The sequence below is a fragment of the Micrasema longulum genome, unplaced genomic scaffold (assembly GCF_059751315.1).
Source record: "Micrasema longulum isolate JH-2025_06_02 unplaced genomic scaffold, ASM5975131v1 h1tg000128l, whole genome shotgun sequence".
Classification (NCBI taxonomy): domain Eukaryota; kingdom Metazoa; phylum Arthropoda; class Insecta; order Trichoptera; family Brachycentridae; genus Micrasema; species Micrasema longulum.
Genome location: NW_028277334.1, coordinates 22277 through 44700, shown reverse-complemented (window position 1 = coordinate 44700; position 22424 = coordinate 22277). Strand labels below are relative to the sequence as shown.

Here is a 22424-nt window from a genome sequence, read left to right as displayed (position 1 = left end):
GAATTCCTTTCTTGATTATGCTAAAATTAGAATTGTTCCAGAATAAAAGTTTGATTTCAGTGCAAAATATTACATAGATTAAATTGTTTTCATTTTATTTTAATTTCTGACAAAATCAGTTTGGTATTACAGGCGGTTACTTTAGTAATTTTATCATTGACTACAGCCAACAACCCGACATAGGGTTTTTCACGTAACATAAAAAAATACGAGGTATATTCTGAAAGCAAGTTCCGTTTGACAGGTTACTTGTTGTATACAGTGAAACCCCGAAACTACGTCCCCGTAATTTGCGTTTTTCCGCAGTATCATTTTTGTAGTCACATTGAATTTTTTAGTACATTAAAAACCCAGTTCCACGTTTTTTTCCTGCAATTAACACCGGAGAAATTTGCAATCCGCACTGAAAACTGACAGCTCGAGAGTCTGAAGTCAGCTTCAATCATTATTTAAAGGCCGTTTAATGTGTTTTGCGAACATTTATCGCCGCCATTTTCGTGTAAATGACAACTCAAAGAGAGAAGTTAATCTATAATCATTGTACTAAATTGATGGTCAGAAAAAATTGCAATCCCCACTGAAAACTGATAGCACAAGTCTGAAATTAGTCTCTATCATTATACCAACTTGTTGGTAAATTAAATCGATAAATGAAATTATTGCCACCATTTTCGATTTTTTTTTTTAATTGTAATTTTGCAAACAGTTTATTGTGTTTTACGAACATTTATTGCCGCCATTTTCGTGTTTCAGTTATAATTTTAAAGATGGTTCATTGTGCACAATAAGTTTTTCTGGGTTATTATGCCGTGTGTCGTTCGTACTTTTTACCGACGTTTCGGATCGCGTTACAGTGTCCATCATCAGGGTTGATGTTGAATGATGGATGCTGTAACGCAATCCGAAACGTCGGTAAAAAGTACGAACGACACACGGCATAATAACCCAGAAAAACTTATTGTGCATCTTAACGGCCGTGAAAATCTAAGAAGTTTAATGGTTTATTGTGTTTTACGGACACTTATTATTTATGAATATGATATTCAAAAAGTTGCTATAAAAAAATGGTTCAAACATTGCCGCATAGTTTTTTTTATAAAAAATTATTTGCTGAATTTTTTTTTTCACTACCCTTCATTTACATTTTCCCTCTATTTACATTTTCCCTCCATTTACATTTTCCCTCCTTTCCCATTTTCCCTCTATTTACATATTTCCTCCATTTACATTTTTTTGTCAATTCCTTAAAAAAATTAATTTAGGGGTTTCACTCAGAAAAGTAATTTATTGTGAAAAACCTGTAGACCTATAATACTTTTCTACATAACTCCAACCATTTAGCGCAAGCTTTTGTATCAACTCTTCATAAAAGGGGACGCTCACTTCGTTTGTCGCTTTGCACGTTATCACAACCTTCATTCAACTCTCACCTATCTCCTAAACGTTATTATTCTTATAATTATCATATTAATTTTAAACAAGCAGCAGCTTAAAGCTGATTTACTTAAATCAAGTTTAACAAAAGCAAGTTGTTGGCGCACTTTAACTTTTCCAAAACAAATTTAGTCTATTATTGAACCCATTGAGACTACACGTTAAGATCAGCTCCTGTGGCAGCTTATTCCAACCATCAACAACCCTAATGCTCAGGAAATGCTTCCGTGGATTGCATCTTGTTTTCTCCAGCCTGAGACCATGGCCTCGAAGACGAGCGTCTTGTTTAAGCTTGAACATGGGATCAAAGTTTGGCTATAGTAACTGTCGAGTGTCATTGAATCACTTATCACATGACTCCATACACCTTACAGATATGTCGATGAATGTAGAACGGTTTAATGTTCTTCGCGTTATTCCTTATCTCACAAGCAGCGAGATTTTCAGTTTTATTCGGCATTCAAACAAGCACTACGAAGCATACACGACACTCAGCTAACTCATAATGGCATCAACTCCAATAGGTAAGTACCGAAGAAATACAAACTTTCTGGATAAACCTTATATAAAGTGTTATTTTTCCCACTGCCTACCCTAATTTAAAACTCGGCAGGCGGCTGTATCCTCTAACTATCCCTACAGGGATACGGTGTGGTTGTTTGTTAGTTTGAAACTACCAGTACTTCTATTTCAACAGAACGTCATTGCCTTGTCAAAACTAGTCACAAGTCACTAAAAATTTGGCGTTAGCTGCAAAAAATTATGAAAGAAATACATAGTTTTGATTTTTATATTTTTTACTTCTCGTACTTTGCGACAAGGAATGTTTTAGCTGCAAAAATATTCACATTAGAAAGAAAATACACACCATAAAATGATTTACAATTGTCAAAATAATCACAGATTCACTTATAAAGTAACTTAGGAGTAATAAATACAAACAAATAATACATAAAAATCATCATATTCGTCACAATTGGGTCATTCCATTCTGGGATAATTTTTAAAGTCACAGTCAAAATAAAACTACTAAGAGTTAATGTACAAATGTCAAAGAAATAACAGCAATACCTAATTTAGTATGAGAACAGAACAGATACATTGTTTCATTTGTAAATACAACCAAATTTATCAAAGATACAGGTAAAGGGTAGGGCTAAATTTTAAGGTTTATTTTTTACAGTTTTAAAGCACTTGAATAAACACACGGACAACAAATGTCTTAGCTATGGTAATGACATAGAAATACGAAACAAGGAAATGCGAATACAGTGAAACCTCTATTTATCGTTCCTCGAATAATTGTTTTCCCGGATGTGTCGTTTATTTCTTCCAACTCCGAAATAATTTCATATAAAACATACAAAAATTGATCGCATCCATCGTTTCTCTATCCACCATTTTACCGCATTCATCGTTTGAATTACGATGCGTATTTGATATATTTTAATATTCTGTGTATGTTCTAATGCGTAGAACGTTCGAAAGAGAAAGAGAGATATAATGACAATTAGAACAAGTTAAGGTTTCTGAAGATGATTGGCTAAGACTCGATACACAGACGAATTTCAACAATTTTGTCACATTTGGGATAGAAACTATCGAACGCTCGTGTGACGCAAGGTTGAAAGAGACAGCTGAAGAGGTCGATATTGATGAAGAGGAGCCACCGCCTGTACCTTCATTTTCAGAAACATGCACTATCTTCGAATGATTAAAAACATTCTACTACTCGCATTCAATAACTGATGCCGAAAAAAATATTATTTGCTAAGCCAAAAATATAATGTTGACTTACGGGAATAAAACAGGAAGAAAACAAACGTCGATGAAAGATTATTTCCAATGCAATAAACTTTAATATTTTATTTGTTTTTGTTCTGCTTTTTAATTTTATTCAAATACATTTATTTACACCTGAAACTTGTATCTTTTTTAGAATTTGAACCTGCCAATGGTAATGCAGATTGCCAGGGCGGTATCTTCACCCGATCTTGTCTGCTTGTGTGTTGACCTCTTATTCCCGCATTCATAGTTTATTTCAATAAGTCCCTTTAAAAACGATAGATAGAGGTTTCACTGTATCTGTTTTTCACAAAAATGTGATCCACTATCTTTTTATCTTTAATTAATTACTTTATTTATTCACTTAAAACAGTTTATTACACATTATTTTAGACATGAGTCCCAACTCCATGGGACTAAAAGTCCTGTGTTGAGTTGTTGTTACATTTTTCGTTTCTTAACTTAAACGTTTTTACAGTTTTTTTCTCAGTTCTACACTTTTTTTTGTAACTCCCTTGAAAAACGTAAATAGAGAGTTTTACTGTACATCTCATGCAGGGGGCAGTCATCGTAATTATTTAATATCTTATAAGTTTCTATTGAGTCCCCTCTCTTTCGCCGTTCTTCCGATGACGTAAGTAATCTGCCCGAGTCAAGTTTCTTTAGGATAAATGTACTGAATAAATTCTCCATACTAAGATGAGGTATCACTGTTCATGCTATTTTGTATTGATAAACAATTTTACATATATAAATAAAGAGTGTGTATTTTGAGTACAGTCAAGTTTCAGGATAAAAGACTTAAATACATATGAAAACCTTGAGAAAATTTGATAAATAATAATATATTTAATATCACATCGGAAATGTTTTTATAATTTTATCGTAATTGTTACAAGTTACGACGTTTTGAACAGCCATAGACGGAAAAATTCACATTTATAAGGGTCAAGTCAACACCAATCTACATACAGAAAAGATGGCCGCCACACGAGGCTAAACAAATGCTATAGGATATATACACTCATAATTTAAATTATTTATTATTTACCAACGAATTTGGAATATAAAGTTACTAGATGTCTTAGAAAAAAATTGTCATGGTTTTAAAATGTCCGGTCTCTTAGTTATGCGTGAATGAGGAAATTCAGTGGTTTTTAAAATTCGTTAATAGTTTATCAAACTGAGTACTGTAATTTTGAAACTCATGGTGAAACATAACTGACAAGAAGCAAAGAAAACGAGTGTAACTGAGGTTTGAACATTTCTTATGTCCAATTATTTCCCGTAACACCGAACTTCCTCACTATAGTGCCATTTTTAAATTTGATCTTACATACATAGAATAGTGTTGGTAAAATGAATGTGAATAATTCAGTTACATAGAGGGCAAGATATTATAATATATAATAATCACAACACCAATTAACAAAATGTAGTAAATTTTAGACATTTATATACTGCAATCATTCATAATGTTGGGATCTACTACATCGAAGAAATATTCCTAATGCTTAGTGTCTAAAAATCTCATAATTATTAAAAACGGTGACCGCCATTTTGTTTTCAGCTGCCACAGACGAGAGAATCTGTTCGCGGCGACACCAAAGACAAAACATCTATATTTTGAGTAAATATAATACAAATACGGGGAGAGTAGTACAATTTTCACCGTACAAACAGTTAGTCTTAAATAATATATAATTGTTTCTAAAATAAAGTTTAAAAACGATTCATTGTTCAATGAATTCTTTTTGCCTATGATTTCGAAATTCTTTTCGCTACCTATCAAAGTGTTGCTAGATCTAAAATTCAAGCGTTTAATTAACGTACTTAACCGCGGCAACACGAACCCGAGTTGCCAGAATTGCAGGAACTTATTTAAAATGAATTTATATTTACGATTATCAACTAGGTGCGAAGAGTTGACATCTTTCAAAGGAACGATCGGTGCTTGGTTTGATTCAATATTTTTGGTAAGATGCAGGGAGACTGCGATAGAAAAGGTTAAGATACATGTTTTTAGTGAAACACCGCAGCATCCACACTCGAGAAAGCGAAGATCAACTTCCAAAACTTGTAAAACTAAAACCACAGATACACAAAAGACAAAAATCATAGAGTTAACAGATCTATTTCGAACGACTAGAAATGTGAGGAAAATAAAAATATTCTTAACAGTCGATAGTTTGTGACGCAGAACCTTCGTAAAGGAGCTAATCAAATTGTAATTAAAACTATAAAATATAATTCTTATTCCACCGTTCATGATCCACAATACAAACTGATAAAAACGAATACTGATAATCACACCGTACAGATCTGAAAATTTGTTAATAGAACGCAGATCTTTCGAGTTTTGTTCGCGCATGTTTGATTTCAACGTCAAAAACAATAGACATACGAGCGACGCGATGCGATCCAGTCGCACTGGGGTGAAAACGCGCAGTAATAGTTGGAGATGTAAAATGGCGTGAAGTCGATACGGGATAGTTACGTGCGCGGGGGGGAGCGGGGACTCTGGAGCGATCTTCGGGGGAAAATAAAGTCTATTCGGGACGACACAGAACGGTTGGTCGCACAAAACAAAATGTCCGACGCAAGACGATTGAGTCGTAGATGAGAACGGTTAAGGGGGGCAGTGCGGGCGCTTGGGTTTCTTCAGAGCGGCTTCGTCGTCAGCGCCCGACTTGGAGACTTCGGTGTAGCGCTCGCCCTTCAGGGACACGATCTTGTTGTCCCGATAACGAACCATCTTCTTCGGCTCCATCTTCGGGGCGAGCGGCTTGTGTTCTTTGGAGTCCGAGCTTTTGTCCACATAAGAATATCTGGAGTTGTAAAGAAACAATTGAATTTTTTTTTATTTATACAGCTGCATACATTCTTAACTCTTGTGTGGCTATTTTATAACACGTGAGTCTACATAAAATACAAAAGTTCATATATCTCTCTTTTTTTTTAAATCATGAAGTTGTATTTTGTATTTTTTTTGTATTTTTGTATTTTTTTGCACCACAACAGGCCAGGAAGCCCAATTACAGTGGTGAATTACATCACAGAACACCCAGGCTTGAGAAAAATCACATTTAATTTTTGTGTTCTTACCGGGAATCGAACCCGGAACCTTCCGTGTGTGAGTCAAGCGTCTTGACCACTACACCACGGAGGCCGCCGTATTTTGCTAAAACAGGCTTTAATTACGAGGTGTGTTCAGAAAATAACGGGAATTTTTGAATTTTTCGGGTTTAGAGAGTCCGATTGCCAATTTTTGTTGATGTGCTGGGGCGTCCGGGCCGTTTGTCGTCTTCAACGTCTTCACGGCCATCTTGGAAACGCTTATACCACTCGTAAACTCTTGTTTTACTCACAGCAGACTCACCAACGGGCCTTTGTTAACATTTCACACACTTTGTTACACATTATTTCATTTTTACACAAAATTTGATACAAATTCTTCGATCCATTTTTTTCAACAAACGAAAATCGCCGAGCTCATAAAAACACGTCTAACCTTAGCGGCTGCCACAGACAAAGTAAACAATGAATACAGCAAAAAAAATTTAGCATACTTCAGGGGCATGTATACCAACATAATAAATTTAAAAATTGACAATCGGACTCTCCAAACCCGCGAAATTAAAAAATTCCCGTTATTTAAAGCATTAACTTTGTTTTATTTAAATTATTTATTGACAATTCTTGATGGAATTCCATTGTCTGTTTTCAGTCTGAAGATGCCCATTAGAGGGTGAAAGCGCTAATTGGTCAAATAAATAAGTGGAAGTGTACTAAGTATTTTTTAATTAATAACTTATATGTAAATATAAGATATTACATTATTAACTTTGTGGTCACACATTTTGCTTAATGTTATTAAATATTATAGATATAATATGTCAGATTATATCTATATATTTATTTCCTTAAATACAGACTACAATTGTCAGATAAATATGGTTTTATAATCCTCCATAAGACATATTATAATATTCAGAAATAATTACAACGCAAATTAATATCCGTTTGGCAATTTTGAAATTGATTGCGGCCCATTATTTTGCTGCAAACTGTGGCTAGCTTCGGTTCGATAATACCACTTCAATTTCTGTGCGTTTGGGTGGCTCTGTAAGTGGTAGCGAGCGTTATAACCAAGTTCGACTGTACATAGAGGTAGATGCGCATGTCGGAGTGCGGGGGTACCTGTTGATGATGCGGTTCTTGAGTTCGTGGTCGTTGAGCGTGTGGTGGGCGCGCGGGGGGGGCGGGGGCAGCGCGGGGGCCGCGCGAGCCTGCCCACTCTCCCGGCGGTGCAGGACGAGCCCAGCCGCGCGCTCGATGTCGCCAGTCGCAATACTCACGCACTGCTGGATCTGGGGGGGAAACGTAAGGGCATTGGATTTTGTTTGAGGGAAGAGACCATTGCAGGAGACTGCTGCGAGACATTGCATAGATTTATATGTGTAGAATGTAAGTTTTAGAATTTGTGTTTATGAAATAATTTTATTTTGAAATGCTATTCTCCAAATAGAGAAGCTTCAAACAATAACTGTTATCTGCGAGCTTACTCGAGGAGGAAAAAACACTGACTGATTTTTTTTAGATGTTAAAATACAGCATAAATTTTGCTTGAAGAAATAAGCTGAAGTTATCGGCCAGTTTCTTTCTTCCACTAGGAATGGGCTATGCCCTGATTGCGCTTATAGGTATTTATATTTATTTTTTAGGGAGATACAAACGGTACAATTTATAATAAATATAAATAATTTTACTTATTTTCCTAAAATTGAAATTACTATAAAACATTATTTTTGCTAGTCAAATAAAATGGTAAGCTGTGCATAATCGTTCATATGGACGATTTGCCCCTGGTACACAGAGAAATATATATTATCTCTGTTTAAATCACATCCGAAGGAACATTTCCTTTCTCTTCCTTAATCTCTCCTCCTTTCTTTTTCCTCTTTTTTCCCTTTTCCCATTGAGTAATAGTTTCGATTTTAGGTAATTTATAAACAAATAGGTTTTTTTCTATTTTTATAAATCTTTAGCTTTTTAATATTTTTTTTCTACTGAATATGTTCTGTAACTTGAATTATAAAAATAAAACTTTTATTTTATTGGTTGGCTGGAAGATATTGCCATTTGACAATAAGCCCGCCAATGTACAAATAAAATTATGTACAAAAAGTTAAATAAATAAATAAATAATAGCTATTGCGTACCTCTATGGGACATGTATTGGGAAACATGTCTTGCAAGATCTGGCACTGAGTTGGATACGTGGTAGCGATCGGAACTATTCTGGCACCGCCTCCGCCCCCATCAGAACTCTCCGAGTTGGAATGAGACCTGTAAAAAACAAATCAGTACTAACCACACAAATCTGTATACAAATCATTGGAGATTTTAAAAAATCTATGTCAGGCATAGAAAAAAATTCCCCTAACGGTAGTTTGGAATAATATTAAACTAATAAATAAAATATGTAAATTTTGAACGCGGAGAATGGGTTTTATTCAATAATATTTTCTATCCTTTTGTTAATTAGAACAAAGAGGAACTGCAGTTCTTGGTAACAAAAGTCTACGATGTGTGCAAGGCAAGTACATATTAGCTATTTAATTAATTTTTTTTTAAAAGTTTTGTCAACATTTTCTTTTAAGATCAGCTTAGGAATCTTATTAAAATTTTAGCAATTGTAAAATGAAGTGTTCTTTGGCCATACTTGTTTACAAACTTAGGTACTGACAAGCCTTCACGTTGTGCTAGCCTTGTATTGTGTGTATGTAAATACCTTTTCTGGTAGTTACTATCAAATCAATATCTAGTAACAAATTTGAGCCGTAGAATAGCATTTACGGACAGGCACCCTTGCTTTTAAAAAAGTTCGGGTACCTCTTCCTTATCAATTCTAGCTGACCTGTTAATTAATTTAAGAGCCGAGTTTTGTAAAGATTATCTTTTGTATGCTGATGATGCCGTGCTTCTTGCTAACAACAAAGAGGAACTGCAACTCTTGGTAACACACGATGTACGCAAGGGAAGCGATTTGCTGATGAATGTCGATAAATCGAATGTGATGGTTTTTGAGAGAAATGAAAGTATGACTTAATGTGAAATCACTGTGAATGGGGGGTTATACTAAAACAAGTAGAGGAATTTGTGTATCTGGGAAGTATGTTTACTGGGAATGAAATGACTAAGAAATATATTGAAAGGAGGGTGAATGCCGGGAACAGGGTGAACGCTGCTCTTAAATCAACCTTGGCAAATAAATGTTTGTCGCAAGAGGCAACATTAGCAGTTCACAACGGAGTCCTGGTCCCGACCCTGATGTGTGGGAGCGAAGTATGGACTTGGAAAAACAGGGATGAAAGTAGGCTGAATGCTGTCAAAATGCGATCTCTCAGGCGAATGTGTGGTAAAACTATGTACAATAGATGCACAAATGTTGAGATCAGTATATTATGTAAGGCTGAGACAAGCATTATCGACAAAATCAAGAAAGAAGCTCTGCGCTGGTTCGGACATGTAGAGCGAATGGACAGCAAAAGAACGGCTAAGAATATTTACAATGCGAATGTTGATGGATGCAGAAATAGAGGAAGACCGAGAAAGACTTGGCATGATCAAATCCCACAAATACTTGAAGATGGACATGTCAAAAGTCAGAATAATCGGCGCGCGTGCATGAGAAGATGTATGAGTGTAGAGGAATCGAGATCTGTATGCAAAGGTGTGTGATGTGGCGTTCTATCCCCTCTGCCTACCCTTACGGAGAAACGGCGTGATGGTTTGTTGTTGTTGTTGTTGTTAGAATTTTATTCAGACCAGTTCAGTTCAATGCTGAAAATCAATGTTTATTTTAGTAAATAAAACAATATGTATATTTGAAAAAGGTATCAAATACAATTAAATTATTGTTAAAATAAAAATGACACATTGCCATTGACAGATACCCTCAGGCTAGTGAAGATAGTAAAATATTTTTCCTAATATTTTTTGTTTAGACATAATTTTGTTGTATATTTTTTTTTTTTTTTTTAATAAAAACCTTTATTAGCATAAATAAACAATTAACAATACATTCAGTAAAAAAATGGGACACGTAAGGTTGAACTTGCCAAAAAAGAATCTGGCTCTTGTGTTTGGCAAGTTTACAAAATAACATAAAAAAGAAACAAAAAATGCAAAACAAAATAATAATAAAATAAATATAAAATTAAACAATTTTTAAAAAATTGAGAAAATATAACACTAAAAAAATATTAAATAAAAACACAAAATTTATAAACACAGGCACATATTTAACATACATCTCCTTTTTTAAAATACAGTTAATGTTAATTATGTCAAGAAGCTTTTCTTTAATTTATCCTTAAATTTTCCGTAATTTATTTCTTGACGTAGATTTTGTGGTAAATTATTGAAAAGCTTCCGTCCTATGTAAGTATAATGATTTTTGGCCGTGGTAGTTTTAGTTCTCTGTAGAGCAAGGCATCCTGTTCTCAACCTTCCCGTAATACGGTCCGATGGGAGGCTCTCCTTATGCACCCGGAGCATACAACACTTTCTGTAGATATCCTCCACTCTTAAAACATTAAATTTTTTTAATAATTCGGTTAAATCCATTTGGCGCAAAGTCTACTAGGCATCGCAAAATCACCCCGGTTCCTGTTATTTATAGAGTGTTATTTACCTCTGCGGAATGGTGGGAAGCATTTCACTCAGGCTTTGAAGGGTCAAGCTGATTCTCTCCGCTTCGTCGCCATTTCGTTCCGAAACTATTGACAAACAATTTTATATAACAAAATACAAGGTTTTTTAAACTTCACATATTACATTACATTTTCGGAATCTCTAAGTTCAGTCATATCACTCCACTACTTCGGCAAATACACTGGCTACATTTCCCACAGAGGGTGGAATACAAACTCTGTTGGCTTATGTATAAATCACTGCACAACTCTGCTCCGGAATATCTAAAAAACTATACATTTCAGATGAACTAGCTGACAGGCGTCTCACGCTTAGATCAGCTACGTCTATGACAAGAGGAAAAGATATTATACCTCTACACTAGGTATATAGCAAGGAAGAAGATCAACCTAGCAGCAGTGGCGAATGGTGATTTTATTTACAGGTAAACTATCAAAAAATATCACATATTTGTACCTACATAGAAGAAAGTAATATATACTATTAATTGATATTTTTCTGTGGTTCTGTGTGATACAACAACTCTCATCTATGAAATTAACTCAAACAATGTAACTTCGTGATATATTATATTATATAGATATATTATCCATTACTTTAATACATAACTCATTAAAAAATGGCACTATGAATTCAGTCGATATTAGGTATTCATTTCATTTAAATTATTTATTGACAATTCTTGATGGAATTCCATTGTAATGATGTAATAACTTATATTTACATATAAGTTATTAATTTTAAAAATACTTAGTACACTTCCACTTATTTATTTTGACCAGTCTGAAGATGCCCATTAGAGGGTGAAAGCGCTAATTGGTCAAAAGAAATAAGTAGAAGTGTACCAAGTATTTTTAAAATTAATAACTTATATGTAAATATAAGTTATTACATCATTAGGTATTCAATTGAAATGTCAACTGGCTGAATTGTTTTAGAAATTAATAGTGCTAAAAATGGCCGCGTTAAGCATCATATGTCCTGCAAGATGACGCATGAAAGCAATTATGGTCTTATGTCAAAAGTACCATCTCAAAGAAAAATAGCCCTTAAGAAATAATGTTTGAAATACTGTTTTCCAAATCAAGAATCTTCAAATAATTTGTGTAATCTGCAAGTTTAATCTAGGAGAAAAACCCGCAATGGAGTTAAGATATTCAAAATATAGTATAGTTATTTGTATGAAAAAATAAGCTGGAATAATCGGCTAGTTTCTTGGCTCACCGCAGGCGCTGAGCGCGCTTAATTAATCTTAATATTAGGATAAAAATACAAACGGTGGAAATGATTTAAAATAAATAGTAATTATTTATTTGTTTTTCTGCAAATAAAGTTACAGTAAAACATTATTATGGTTAGTCAAATATAATGATAAGCTGCGCATAATCGCTTCTGTACACGGTTCTCCCCTGCCTAGCAGGGGGTAAAATTCGCAACAAACGCATGCTACGAGCGTGCTTATTAGTTTTCAACCCCATGCATTTTACCGTCATTTCTCCTCCCGTCAAACTCTGGTAGGTCTACACATAGAACATCAAAAGGCATATCTTACTGAGTGGACAGTCACCATTTCTGTCGGACGACGCCCTGTGGGTGAGTTGGGCTTCCAACTCAAATATCCACGAGCAAACTAGCGCGGGATCTATTTCGGAAAATTCCGGAAAATACGCCGACATCATTTCCACAAACCCTGCAACAAAAAACAACAACATGAAATTACAACTATACATTTTAAAACAATTACCGAAGTTAAAATTACTGTTCACTATGAATGGATAGTGGAGCTAGGTAGAAGTAAAATGGATTGTCTCATTCGCCCAAACCAATATTGAATCAAACGCTCCACAAGTGCATAGCTTATGTTAGTTTTTTGTTTTTTCATTGTGCGTTTTGTAATATAAATACGTAGTGTTTAGAACTGTCTGAAAATTTTGTTAATTATTTTATTTATTTATTAACCTTTTTGTACATAATGTTATTTGTACATTGGCGGGCTTATTGCCAAATGGCCATTTCTTCCAACCAACCAATTTAATAGAAAATAAAGATATATAAAAATAGAAATAAACGTAGTTGTTTATAAATTACCTTAAATCAAAACTATTACTCAATGGGAAAAGGGAAAAAACAGGAAAGAGGAAAAGAGGAGAGATTAAGGAAGAAAAAGGAAATGTTTCTTCGGACGTAATTTAAACAGAGATAATGTAGTAACATCTTTGATGGTAGATGATTCCAAAGTCGAGCCGCATGGACACCATATGAGTTAGAGAAGAAAGAGGAATTGTGGATGGGTATTAAGAGAGTGCCTTGAGAATTAGAACGAAGAGGTAACCATGAACTGATAAGCGTTGAAATTTTTCATGCAGGTATATGGGAGCGTTAGGACTATGAAGTACATTGAACAGAAGTGAGAGGGAGTGATAGTCTCTCCGCTGTCTAATTTTGAGCCATTTCAGTTGCCTACGATAATCAGAAATGTGGTCATATTTCCTAAGACCAAAAATGTACCTTATGCATGTATTCTGTTTATTAAGTTTGTCTCCATTGTTTATTCTCAAATGTAAAAATATTAAAAAAAAGTATATTGTTAAGTGTCCTCGGCACGGGTAACCCCAGTGAGGTCACATTATTTTAATTATTAATTGTAGTTTGTAAGAGAAAAAATATGAATGAATAATAACTGCCATCTCAGAGGTCATTTATTAAAATTAAAAACCACATCTTTCATATCCAACCCCAGAAAGAAGTTCCGGACGAACCAAGCAATGGAAGTTGCATTTAGTACTCAGTTCCTTTCTTTACTATTCCAATACATCTTGGTATAAAATAAATAGTAATTTTCATGGACTCGCCCGTAATAAACGACGTCGTGCATTTATTTCTGCAGCCGAATTTTAATATTTTTAATATTTTTTTCTTTGCATTTTACAATTGATATCCATAGTTAACATATTACAACAGAGATGAAGAATATTTTAGAGAAGGTAACATAGAAGTCTAAGCATCTACAGGGCTTATGGCTACTTTACACACTGTGTAACATTCACCATTCTGCCCATATTTGAACATTTATATTCCTTCCATTCTTTCTTCTGTTAATGTTTGTGAAGTTAAAGAGCTGAAACCTTTATTTATGCGGGTGAGATTCATCTAATTGAATTATTTCACCTACATACTAGGCAATGCCTGAAAATGTTATTTTTCAATTTATGTACTTATTCATGGACCAGTATATAATTTTACAGGACTTATGACCTGTCATTGGCTGGTTTAAGAGGCCACTTTACACACTGTGTAACATTCACCATTCTGCCCATGTTTGAACATCCACATTTCCTCAACTCTTCCATCTGTTGATTTTTGTGAAGTAATTGTAATGAAACCAACTGTTTATCATTTGTTAAAGTCAAAAACATTCCAACTTTTGTTTGGATTTGATAATTCACTCATTTCACAAAAGTGCTATTATCTCAGTTTCATTTTTATATGGCTGGCTGCTTTCTGCATAACTACGTTCAATTTGTCCCATCTCTAATTTTTTTGCAAAATGTAACCTTGTAAGAACATAGTTATTAATTAGGTTTATTTTAGTTTTTTTTTAGTTTTAAAGCTGATTTTATATATTGATTTATATGTCAAGCATTGTATTAAAAAAAATAATTAACATGCCAGATACGAATGATTTTTCGTGTGTCAATATAAATCACTCCTTAGACGTTACTACAAAGTTACGTCGTCACTTTTGCTGACAACTGTCATTCTCATCAAGCTAAATTTTAAGGACTATAGTTTAACGATTAAAAACATAGGTCAAATATCTCAATTTGTTAACATTTTTTTCAAAATGATTAGTCCATTTGAGTTGACAGTCTAACGTCTATTGTCCCAGCGATCTGTCTTGCGCGGTCGGGCTGTTCACGGAGCTGGGACAAGACAATATTGTCCTATCTATTGAATCGCCCACGTGTATACGATACTTTACCAGCAACTATCGGTGCATAGGATACGAATTGGTACATGAAAGGAGAGATTTATAATACACATCTTTACTCTTTCCAGTGTGGACATTTTTTGGAACCAGTTTTGTAAAATAGAAAAGCGTGCTGTAATACTTGCAAGTTAAATGTTAAACAATGTTTTGTTGAGGAAAACCACAAAACAAAAGAGCATTGAGGTAAATAACAAAAGAATGCAACCGGTTTATAAAAATATAATATATACAGTTGTTAATGGATCAAATTACATAAGAAATTTGAATTGCTCTTTATACTAAGCAACTGGATACAGTGTCTAATATTATTTTGAACATGTACAAATCCTTATAAACAGGCAATGGATTAAATAAACAATATTTTAATATCTCCAAATGTTTGAAGACATCACCATCACCCCCCTTTCTGCATCCAGTGATGCATAGGGCAATGCACTGCTAAATCAAAATTTGAAAAGTTAATATACGGAAATGCATCTATTGAATATGTTGCTATGCTTAAGGCCCGAGACACAAATTAAAAAGTATTTTATACACTTACACGGTCTCACATCTCGCCTTTTTTTTCAAAAATTTTACAGTTCAAACCGACGTGTGTCTAGCTCAAAATTTGTCTCCAAACCGAGAAATAAATTGATATATTGTAAGAATTATTTCAGGACAAAGTTGCATTTGACCAGGAGGCGGGCCTCGCTACTGTGTTAAAATTCTGCGAGAGATTATAACTTTTTTGTCAAATTTTTTTTTCTGCAATCTTTCATTGGAAGGAGGAAGATGAGATGATCGTCAGCAGTTGGAAGCGATTCTTGTTTGTGATAAGTTGACTCGCAAATGGAAATTGAAATAGAAAAAAAATATTTCTTTTTTATATCATGCCTAGACTTCCATATTATCTTCTCAAAAATGTTTTTCGTCTGTTGCAAAAAATTTAGATCTAGGTAACTCCCTAGAGAGGAAATCCAGCCTGTCTGCAAGCATTTCGACATACCCAAAACATTGTTTAATATAAATTTGTATTAAGTCAGGTGACTGACTCCAGCGTTCTGAAATATTCCCAAAGCTTGATTGAATAACGGTGAAAATTTATTTCCTCTGAAGTGGTTTTAATTTATCTGGAGTATTGTTTAACTTCTTTTATCTGGGATTATTAAAGGGTCATTTAATAAAATGTAAATTGGCCAAAACTCTGACTCGGCCGAAACCTGCGATCGGGACATGTCGAATTACATTTGACTGTACAGATCGATTAACAAGAGCTGGAGCGTTCAGAAAACTCACACAAACGCATTAAAATTTACAGAATGGGGATTTTAGAAAGGTTATATTAAAATTTAACCAAATGCGCTATCTTTAAAAAAAAAACTGTTAGATTAGAGGGTTGTGTATATGAAAAAAAAAAACAATGGGTTAAGAAAATGCAATAAACATATTAGTTTATTAACAAATTACAACAGGGATGGAGAATACCTTAGAAAAGGGAATATGGAAGTCTAGGCGTATACAGGGCTTATGACCTGTCATTGGCTGGTTTAAGTGGCCACTTTACACACGTTTTCACCATTTTGCCTATGTTTTAACATCCATATTTCTTCAATTCTTCCATTTGTTTATTTTAGTGAAGTTAAAGAGCTGAAACCTTTATTGTTGCGAAGAGATCCATCTGACTGAATAATTTCACATACTAGGCAACGCCTGAAAACCATTTTTCAATTTTTAAACTTCTCCTTGGACTAGTTGGTTTTATTACAATATTTGAGTTTGTCCAAATGTTTGTAGACAAAAGACTGGATTTCACCCCCTCGCTAGTCATTAAGATTAACAAATTACAACAGGGATGGAGAATACCTTAGAAAAGGGAATCCCTGTTGTAATTTGTTAATCTTAATGACTCCCGAGGGGGTGAAATCCAGTCTTTTGTCTACAAACATTTGGACAAACTCAAATATTGTAATATAAGTTTATTTTTACACGAGTACATATTTTATTTAATATTTTGTGTTCATCATATTATAATAAAAATTAATACAGTGTAATTAAAATACATACTACAAGTTATATTTTTAAAGTAGATTGTTGTGTATAAATAATGGGATTTGTTGTTTATCAATAAGTCTATTTTCTCTGATATAACTTGCGCCAAGCATTTTATTTACTCTGTATTCATTATTATTATAACGAACATAAAATATTTGATAAAACGTGTACTTGTTTAAAAATAAATAAATATATGATATTTTCTTAGCTGACTATTTTTTATATTCACAACCCTTTAATACAAAAGAGATTATTTTAAACTAAAGAACTTTTGAGCAAAATTTAATATGAAAGTTTTTTCAACAACATTCTGTACATCAAAAATGTGGAAATTCTGGAGAAAATCCAGCCAGTCTGCAAGCATTTGGACATTCTCAAACATTGTTGAATGGTAAAAGAAGAAGTATAAAAATTGGAAAATTGTTTTCAGGCGTTGCCTAGTAGGTGATTTGGTTCAGCCGGATGAATCTCACTCTCATAAAGGTTTCAGCTCTTTTACTTCACAAAAGAGTTGAGGACATGTGGATGTTCAAACACGGGCAGAATGGTGAATGTTACACAGTGTGTAAAGTGGCAACTTAAACCAGCCAATGACAGGTCATAAACCCTGTAAATGCCTAGACTTCCATATTCCCTTCTCAAAAATACAAATTGTTTTTGGGATTTTATTAAATCTCAAAAGGCAAACGGCGGGAATATTGACACCATGACATGGGGTGATCGAACTGTTCGGGGCGCAGATATTGCGGAAGCGTTCGCAGGTCACTTCAAAAATGTATACAGTAGTGAACCTCCGCTTCTTGACGTTAACGCTGCTAAGCGGTGTACTACGCAAAACGGTGCACAATCTATTGTTATTCCAAATATCAATGAGAAAGACGTAGCTACGATCATAGATAGATTGAATAATACCAATTCTCTTGGCCCAGATTTTTTACCGACGTTCTTTTTTAAAGGATGCGTAGATTTTTTAAAGGGGCCGCTTTGTTTTTTATTTAATTTGTCATTAAATACAGGAGTCTTTCCAGAAACTTGGAAGATATCTAAAGTTACTCCTATACACAAGAGTGGCTCTAAGTCATCCGTAGAAAACTATAGACCTGTAGCTGTACTTTCAGCGCCAGCTAAGGTATTTGAAATTTTAATAAGTAAAATCATCGCTTCTCGAGTCGAGCCATTTATAATAGATGAACAGCATGGGTTCAGGAAGGGTCGCTCGGTTGAAACAAATTTAATGATATTTACAGACTATATTACGGCTGCATTAGATGCAGGACATCAGGTTGACTGTTCATATAATGACTTTGCCAAAGCCTTTGATACAGTCGATCATGATGTTATGTTAAACAAGCTGAGTGAGATCGGTTTCTCGGATGGAATGCTAAAATTAATGGCGAGCTACCTCCGAAACCGAAATCAATACGTTTCACATGGCTTGTTTGCATCAAAAATTTTTAATACTTACTCAGGTGTTCCCCAGGGATCCAACTTGGGTCCATTACTGTTCTCTATTTTTATCAATGATATTAAAAAAGTTGTAGTCAAATCGCGTTTTTTATTATTTGCGGATGACTTGAAACTATTTTTGAGGGTTAAAACTTTGGATGATTTTCGTTCTCTCCAAACGGATATATTAAACGTATCTGAATGGGGAAGACGAAATAAATTATTGTTCAATATTTCAAAATGCTCAGTTATGTCTTTCACCAGGGCCCACAAAACGCTATTCTTCCGCTATAGAATGAATGACCAGAATCTTATGCGGATTGCGAAGGTTAAAGATCTAGGCATCACTTTTGTGAGTTCCCTGACATTTCATGATCAGATCGAAACAGTTTGTAGTAGTTCATTAAAGATGTTAGGATTCGTCTTGCGTACTGCTAGGGTTTTTGGTAGTACACGAGTACTGAGAATTCTTTATAACTCGTTGGTGCGAAGTAGACTCGAGAGTGGCTCGATGATTTGGGGACCGTGTGAGTTGAAGTACTCTCTTATGGTGGAGAGGGTTCAGAAGAAATTTCTTCGGTTTCTCTACATGAGGGAGTGCGGATATTATCCATGGCTTTATCCCACTGAGTTTCTCCAGGGTATGCTTGGTTACAGCAGTTTGAAGACTAGAAGGAGTGTGTATTTAACAACGCACTTCTTTCGATTGTTGCGCGGTATTATTGACAACCCTGAAATTATGCGGAGCATTAGCTTTTATGTTCCTGATAATTACCTTAGACAGCGTCAACATAGACTGTTTCACATTCCAATATACAGGACCAACCTGCCAATGGTTATGCCTGTTGGAAGGGCTATCTCTATGTTGAACAATATCACTTTGGACATTGACATTTTTCACGTCTCTGAGGGAGTTTTTCGTTACAAGATTCTCTTACTTTTTTAACATATTATTCTTTGGATATTATGTATACTAATGTGTTTTTTTTTACATATACCTAATTTTACCTAATTATTTATATATGTATGAATTAAGATATTTTATTTTGTAATGTACATATATATGAATAAATAAATGAAAAAAAAAAAAAAAAAAAAAAAAAAATGTTTTCCCTCTCTGTTGAAATAAATTTAAACTAAATAAATAGTCCAGATTTAGTCTCAATGTCTGTTGTGTTTGTCAATGCTTTTTTTATTCTTTTTAAATGTGTTTAACTATTCTTATATAGTAATATTCATCCTTATAAATTGTATAAATGGACAATTTCCGTAAATAAATAAATACCTTGAATATATTGTGGGTATACTGGCAAAAAACGTTAACTCGAAAATATACGCATTTATTTGACTTAATGATGCAGTTTTGTAAAGTTTTTAACGCTCTACAAACTGGCAAAATATACTAAGTCATATTAAATTTCATATATCTGTAGTTTTAAAAATAATTTTAAGATATTACAACAGAGATGAAGAACATTTTAGAGAAGGTAATATAGAAGTCTAGGCATCTACAGGGCTTATGACCTGTCAATGGCTGGTTTAAGTGGCCACTTTACACACTGTGCAACATTCACCATTCTGCCCATATTTGAACATTTATATTCCTTCAATTCTTTCATCTGTTGTTGTTTGTGAAGTTAAAGAGCTGAAACCTTTATTTATGCGGGTGAGATTCATCTTATTGAATTATTTCAACTACACACTAGGCAACGCCTGAAAATGTTATTTTTTCAATTTCTATGCTTCTTCATGGACCAGGTGGATTTATCAACGTGAATGTTACACAGTGTGTAAAGTGGCCACTTAAACCAGCCATTGACAGGTCATAAGCTCTGTAGATGCCTAGACTTCTATATTATCTTCTCTTAAGTGTTCTTCATCTCTGTTGTAATATGTTAATATAAACCGCTCCCTAGGGAGTTAAATCCAGTTCTTGTCTACAAATATTTGGACAAACTCAAAATATTGTTAATAATTTTAAGGTTAAGTCGTATACCGGGTATTTTATTCAGGCTAAAAGCTGTAAATAACTTAATATTTACTTAATATTAAACAAATTTATAAAGTACCTTAAATACAAAACCGGTATTTCTTATGTATCTACTCTCACTGCCTCCACCTTCCATGGAATCATTTCTCTACAATACCGCAGAGTGTGTGCGGACCAACTACTGCTTTACAAAATTATGACAGGAATGGTTGACTGTACAGAGCTGCTTGGTTTAATAACAATACATGTGCCAGCCAGGATTTGTAGACGGTACCACCTGTTTCATGTACCAATAAGTAAAACATCGTATGTTAAAAATGCTTTTTTTCGTAGGACTTTTTCAATGTACAATACAAAATTTAAAAATATAGATTACACAAACATCACTCTGTCAGATTTAAAATTTACACTAAAAATGTATGTAACTTAGTAGACATTATAATGATAAATATGTACATCTCCCCTCCCCTCTTTATTCTCTCTTCAAGCATTTTTGTCCTTATCCCGCCCAATTTACAGTAACTTAATTTTCTTAAAATAAATATTTAAAAAATACATGAAAATAACATTTTTATATGTATAAATTGTATGTATTTATTTGATATGTAATATATTTTCTTTACTAACTTTATATACTATGTGGAAATCTATTATTAGTTCTGAGTTTATACACTATATCTGTTTGTTTACTAAAAATATGTATGTAGAACTGTTGATTTCTCAAATAAAATAAAATAAAAAATATAAAATTAAGAAACGGAAAAATTAAAAACATGTTCTTAAATGAGCACTTAACATCTTACTGTATTTAAATAATATATAAAGGAGTATAATTGGAACAAAACTGAAATGCTTGGTTTCTCATACAGGGATTTGAGAGTTAAAGCTTTTTGCCAGTATACCCACATTATATTTTTACTATTAGCGCAGCAAAATTCAAACGAACACAGAAGCATCCTGTGTATATTTTAATACCATATCATTAGCAACTAACAAAGCAATAGTTGTCTATGTCACACTCATAAGCGCGTAGTAGCGCAAAAGAGACAGAGATTATTTTCATAAAAAAAGCGATGTCATACCATACGCTTATTTACAGATACTACACATGCGTTTGTGTAAGTTTTGCGAACGCGCCAGCATTAGATAATCGACCAGTACTCGAGTGCACCTTATGGCTCGTGACTCGGCCGCGTGACCTGTGAAATTTCAGCCGGTCACTAAAAATGTCTGTAACAGGCGCACGAAGCATGAGAAGAAATTAAGTTTTGGGAGTTTTTACATAAGTTCTTGCATTTAGTACTCTTGGGATTAAAAATTTCAATTTGAGATTTAAATCTGTATGCCTTAGATATTTACCTAACTATCTAAGGCATGCGTATAGAATAAACAGTTCAATCGTCAGTAATATTGCTTCTGTTGGGTGAAGTTATGTTTCTAATACCTGACCCCTAACAATCTACTGGTGATAAGATTTAATTATGAGATTAATTATAATCGAATAGGTAGGTATGCTTACCATCTACATCAAAACAAGGGTCCCGCGAAGCCTCTTCGAGGATAGAAATTACATACGATAATACTATTTCGTCAATAAGATTTAAATTGGCACTAGGTATGTTTTTGGTTACAAATTCGAACAGGCTTTCCTTCACCAGCGACTCTTGCTGGGCGATGGTGCTCATGCTGCTAATTTATATGAAAACTGCACCAGGAAAACAGTTATTTGGGAGGCCCTTTTTTTTCTCGGGCGAGACAAATTTTGACAGCTGACCCGCCGGATGTTTTGCCGCACATTAAAGCCTAATTATGAGTAAAAGACCGGCATTGTGACGCGAAAATCTGTTTTCCTGGCATTTGAGACGAAGACCGACCGTGAATTTCCCGAGTTTTTAGAGAAAAAAAGTATTTTTAATAAAAAATCGATATAGCTGAGCACAAAGCCCCTGGAAAATGTGTGTTTTTTTTTCGAACTATGAGTTTGACAGCCGCAGGTAGCGACGCTTTTCGAACAAACAAAGAACT

At 34.1% G+C, this 22424-nt stretch overlaps 1 protein-coding gene across 1 annotated transcript; it reads right to left on the bottom strand.

Annotated features, from left to right (window-relative positions):
- Positions 1–4494: 4494 nt before the first annotated feature.
- LOC148284349 (CUE domain-containing protein 2) lies at positions 4495–22424 on the bottom strand. Its single transcript, XM_088241390.1, has 6 exons — positions 21919–22424; positions 12491–12628; positions 10919–11003; positions 8442–8568; positions 7420–7589; positions 4495–6047 (listed from the first exon to the last, which is right to left on the bottom strand). The coding sequence occupies exons 1-6, from the start codon at positions 22082–22084 to the stop codon at positions 5849–5851; spliced, it is 885 nt and encodes a 294-aa protein (XP_088097516.1). The 5' UTR covers positions 22085–22424; the 3' UTR covers positions 4495–5848.

Coding starts and splice junctions, on each gene's coding strand:
- LOC148284349 (XM_088241390.1), bottom strand. CDS start 22,084: ATGAGCACCATCGCCCAGCAAGAGTCGCTGGTGAAGGAAAGCCTGTTC. Junction 8,569..10,918: donor CTTCCCACCATTCCGCAGAG/GTAAATAACACT, acceptor TGTTTTTTACAG/GTCTCATTCCAACTCGGAGA. Junction 6,048..7,419: donor AAGAACCGCATCATCAACAG/GTACCCCCGCAC, acceptor TTACAACTCCAG/ATATTCTTATGTGGACAAAA.